General features: G+C 64.6%; 1 protein-coding gene across 1 annotated transcript; it reads right to left on the reverse strand.

Moving 5' to 3' along the window:
* Positions 1-2477: 2477 nt before the first annotated feature.
* On the reverse strand, positions 2478-3986 carry LOC124232518 (cationic amino acid transporter 4-like). Its single transcript, XM_046649479.1, has 3 exons — positions 3482-3986; positions 3115-3223; positions 2478-3015 (listed from the first exon to the last, which is right to left on the reverse strand). Exons 1-3 carry the CDS (start codon positions 3545-3547, stop codon positions 2879-2881), a joined length of 312 nt encoding a protein of 103 aa, XP_046505435.1. The 5' UTR covers positions 3548-3986; the 3' UTR covers positions 2478-2878.
* Positions 3987-5120: the final 1134 nt, after the last annotated feature.

The raw sequence follows: 5120 nt of genomic DNA on the forward strand, positions 1-5120 counted from the left end.
CTGGGCTACACTGTGGATGATGATGGCTGGAGCCCCGACCTGCTGTCCTCATCTGCAGGCAAAGGCCCCAAAGGTGATGCCAACCCTGAGCAGACAGAAGTGGCTTCTCCACCCCCACATCTGGCTTCCAGGTGCCTTAGAGGGGCCCCAGCACCTGCCCCCATTGCTGCTGGGAGCTGGACAGCATCACCAGGATGGCCCTGGCACCCACTCGCTGGCCCATTCCTGAGGCCTGTAGACTTTGTCTGCTGGTTGGGGGGAGGGATGGGGGCTGGCAAGGGTGAGGGCCCTGCCTTGGGGACTCATGGATGAAGCCCTAGCAGGACCAGGGCAGGGGATGGGGGGAGAATCCCACCCTTCAGCTCCCAGGCAGACTGTCCCTCCCCCAGCTCCAGCCTCAGCAGGGTTCTCCCTGGGGATCACAGAAGCGTTTTTGTATGGAGACCTGCAAGGAGACACGATGCAGGACACTGGTCCGGTGGGGCTCCTGGGGCTGGGGCTGGAAACGCTCTCCAGGCTCTGTCTCCAGTGTTCCCCACAGCTCCCCGCTCTCCAGCTGTCCACCACCCTGGCTGTGGTCGACTCTGGCCCTGCTCAGCTCCCAGCCCTCCCCACCCCGCCCCCAAGCACTGCCACCACAGGTAGAGCCCCTTCCCTCTCAGCTGTCCTGCACTGGGGTCTGTGCAGCCAGAGGCCAAGGCAGGGGGAGAAAGCAGCCTGACAAAAGGAGCTGTCTCAGCTGCTCTGGTGCTGGGGTCCTAGGGCAGGGCCCCTCCCAGCTCTGGGCCTCACCCATGGAATGAGGAGTGCAGTGGGCGATGATCTGACCCTCTACGACCCCAAGCAAGGGCACAGGCACCTCTTGGGCCCATACCTTCTCACATTATGAGCACCAGCCCCCTCCTGGTGGCAGCTCTCAGGCTGTGGAGGGCTGGAGTGGGGAGGAGGGTGGAGGGGCTGAGTTGGTGGGCATTGGGTCTTTGGGACCTTCTATTTGTCTCCTTGGTGACCCCCAGCCCAATGCCCTGGAACCTGTTCACCAGGCTTCCTGGGAGCCATTGGGTGGGGAGGCTGTATATCTGGATACATATGTCACTGCTGCCGAAGGTCACACCTGAGAACATGTCTGGCCAGCTGCCCAGCCCAGCCTGAGGCAACTGCACGAGGACCATGCTCTGACCAAGACCCCAGGTGCAGCCCAGGGGCTGGAGAGAATGTTCTTAACAGAGCACATGGAAGCCCCGGCAGGCTGGCCTGGTTCTGACTCTGGCATCCTCCTGGGGGCCTGAGTCCGGCATGCTGGAGAATTTCCCCATGTCCCCGGGCCCGTAGTCAGGAAGGGAGGGACGGGGGCTGCAGGAGTCCAGCCCTCTCTTGGTCCCAGAGAGGGGCAGAGATTTGGCAGTGCCCACCCCAGGGAGACAGGGGCTGCCTTCTCATGGGTCCCTGGTGACCAGGTCATGCTGGCAGCTTGCTGGTGGAGCGACATGGGCCAGGTTGGGGAGGCCCAGGGCTGGGGCTCAGGCTGGGCAGCATCCGGAATCATCTGGAACCTGGAGCCCCAGCCAATCCTTGAGGTCCCCGCTGCCTCTCAATCCCCAGAGCAGTGTCCATGGGAGGCGGGGTCAGAAGGGTTGGGGTGAGAGTTCACAGCCCTGAGGCCTGGTTATTGGAGTGAGATCACGAGTACCTGGCTGTCCTTGGGGCCCAGAGAAGGCTGATGTCAAGTCCGGAGAGAGTCAAGGAGTAAAGCTGCCAAAGCCAGCAGCTTCCTGTGTGGTCCTCACAGGAAGGATCAAGGAGTTGGAGGCATCTATGGTAGATGTAACATGGAGTTGGGGAGACCAATTGGGGTGCAGAGTGGGCCTGGGGACCCTGAGGATGGGGCCCTATAGCCACCAGGTAGGGCCTAGGCGCTTGTGCACCCACCTGCACGCATGTCTCCCATCCTGAGCCTTCATCCCAAAGCCCTGAGGGGGCCGCAGGGAGAGAGGCAGCTGGAGCTGCGGGCCCTGAGCTTGGAAACAGCCGTTGCCTCAGTCTGCATGTGGGTGTGCGCCCCCAGGTGAGCCGTGTGGGTGCCTGAGAGATGCGTGATGCATGTACCTGTGGGCCTCTACATCCTGGGGCCTCAGGCACATGCCCTGCTCTCTAGGAGCCCTGGGAAACTCAGGGAACCCAGGAACTCCACTGCCCTTTCTAGGCGGCCTCCTTGGGGTCCAGGCTCTGCTCTCTGCATCCGCCCCCAAGGGGACATGTGGGAAACCTGGGAGGGAGGCTGGGCCCACCCTGTGAGGGAGCCCTCCATGCCTGGTGTGTGTAGCCCCACCCTGTGCTGGGCAGAAGGCAGTGGCCTGAGGGCAGGACCCTGGGATCCTGACCTGGTCATGTCCCTGTCCCAGGGCTGGTGTCTCCCCCTTACAGAACCTCACCAACTTTACTGTGGATTGGGGACAATCTTCTGGTTCCCAGGAGCAGGTGAGGATTCAGTGCCACAAAGAACACCACAGTGGACACGATGGCAGGCCACGTGGGTGACTGAGCAGTTATTATTGCAGATCCCTGGGGCTGCAGGCCTCTTCCCTGACCACCCTGCTCACCTGCCCAGGTAGCTGGAGTTGGTCATAAAATGGAAGGTGCTATGCAGAGTCCACCACACCAGCACTGGCCACGGCCCACTCCTGAGGAATTCAAAGCTCCGCACCTGTGCTAAGGTCCTGCGGTCCTGAGGACCCCTTGGCATGGGCAGGCCTGCAAATCCGAGCTGCCTCGGATAGAAGGGCTGCCAGCCCCTCCAGCCTCATGGGGATGTAGGGGAAGACAGGCAGGCCCCCAGCGGTCCTCATGGACTGGCCGGCTGCTCCATGTGTCTGGGCTCCTAGGCAGGTGCCTGGCTAAGAGGCTGCAGGGCCTGCACCATCTCCTCCAGGCCACTGTCTGTGGCAGTCAACCTCAGCAGCTCCCGCTGGTTCTCCTTGCTGTGCCAGATGCCGTAGACAAAATACACCACGAATCCTGCAAGGGTGGCACAAGCCTGAGGGGCAGGTCCCAGCCCAGCTTCCCTGCTTGCTTCCTCCTGCAGCCAACCCAGGGTCCCAGCCTGGCCCCACTCACCAATCAGCAGCCAGACGGAGAAGCTCAGCCAGGTCAGGGAGCTCAGCTGCAGCATGAGGAAGATGTTCAGGAGGATGCTCGGGGCTGGAGTCAGGGGCACCATGGGAACCTGAGGGGGCAAGGGCAGGGCTGCTGGGCTGCAGGGAAGGGCTGCTGGCCTGGGGCCTGATTTCTCAGGAGTCCACGGAGCCTTTCTCCGCCTCTGCAGATTCTGGAATCAAGGGCCCACTTGCCATGCAGAAAGAGGGGGATGGGGTACTGGACTCCCCAGGCCCGTGAGCCCTGGTGCATCCTGCCACAGCAGAGGAGGAAGGGGCGAAGGGAGCTGGCTGGGCTGGGAGTGAGGGGTGCTGGCTGGAGGAAGTACCTGAAAGGTGTCCTGCCGGCGCTTTTGCTGGTGGGCCCCCAGGACGAGGAGACTGAGCAGAAACATGAGGGAGCTGAGCAGGAGCGTTAGGGTGTAGCCCCAGTGTGGGAGGTGCAGCGCCGAGTCCTCGAAGACCAAAGCAGTCTCGTCCGGTGTTTGTGGGATGAAGGCAAGAGCCCAGAGGTGAGAAGAGGCTGGGGCAGCAAAAGCCCCAGATGAGGCCTAGCCCACTGGGCCTCCCTGGGGCACCTGCTCTGCGGCCACCGATCTGCACGTGCTCTCTCAAGGGCAGCAGCCAAGCCGAAGAGACGGAGCCCCAGGGGTGAGCCCTTGGCTAGCCCAGCGGGTCCTGGGAGAAGACCAGCAGAAAGGCCTGGCCAATGAGGGCCAAGCCGACGTTGGGGTGGGCGCTGCCGCCCCCCCATCCGCCCCATCCCCACCACCTCGCCGCCGGGGCCACAGGAGCAGGGAGCACCGGGCCCACCTCTGACCTCTCGTCTCAGGTGCGCTGGATGTGGGCAGTGACACGGCCGCGGGGGCCTGGGACTCGCTCGGCAGCCTCTGCCCGGCGCACGTGGACTTGAGCATCTGGAAGACAGCGAGGGGCGCCACGTTCAGCTTCAGCAGGCCCAGCAGGATCCTGGAGAGACAGACGCGCTGCGCAAGGAGCCTCCTCGCCCGGGCCAGGCTGCTCGGCCAGAGCGGGCAGGCGTGGCCGCCTCCCTCAAGACCCCGACTCTACGCTGGGCCTCAAGGGGGTCCGACAAGGGCGGTGGCTGGGAGAGCTGGAGGGTCGGGGGTCTCCGAGCGCGCAGCCCCGCCCGCGCCCGCTCCCGCTCACTTGTGAACACATCGGGGTCCATGGAGCCGCCCGCCGCCTGCACCAGCTCGTACAGCTCCATCTCCTCGGCGCTCAGCACCTTCTTCCGCCGCAGCGCGAGCTTCTGCAGGGCCGCCTCCAGCCCCGGTGACGCCCCCGGCCCCGGCCCTGCGCCCGGAGCCGCCATCTGCGCGGCCGCGGGAAAGTGCCCTTCCCGCCAGTCCCCTGTCCGCTGCCCAAGTCCCGTTCCCCAGCCCCGCCCCACGGGCGCGCCCACAGCCACCTCTACCCTCCGACCGTTCCTTTCCCGGCAGCCCGACCCCGGAGGGCAGGGCCGGCTCCGTCTCCCCTCGGTCCCTCGGTCCGCAGACGTGTACGCGCTGGACTGTCTGTTAGCTGTAGGGGAAAACGTGGCCGACCGCTGAGACCCGCTCCTTGGCGATCACGGCTTCCCTGCTGGGCTGCCTCGGTCGTTGACCCTTAGGTAGCAGCACCCAGCGCAGTGCCTGGCATCCAGTGGGCGCTCAATAAATGCCCGTGGGAGTAAGGGCAGTCAACACACTCTGTGTAATTGTTCTGCGCCGGTTCCCCACGAGAGGGCGTGCCTGGACGGCCCGAATCAGGAAGGCGCAGTCCTTTCTGCGGATACAGCGCGTGAGCCCGGGGGTCTAAGGGGCACAGCTGCCCCCACTGCGCACGCGTAGTCAGAGGAGGCATCCATACTCCGGGCGGGCCTTCGCTGTGCGCATGCGCCTTCTGAGAGCGTTGCCCGTGGAGGCAGCGGCGCGTTTCCAGCCAGGCCAGTGGGTGAGACGCCTG

Source organism: Equus quagga, unplaced genomic scaffold (genome assembly GCF_021613505.1).
Source record: "Equus quagga isolate Etosha38 unplaced genomic scaffold, UCLA_HA_Equagga_1.0 HiC_scaffold_6959_RagTag, whole genome shotgun sequence".
Lineage (NCBI taxonomy): Eukaryota > Metazoa > Chordata > Mammalia > Perissodactyla > Equidae > Equus > Equus quagga.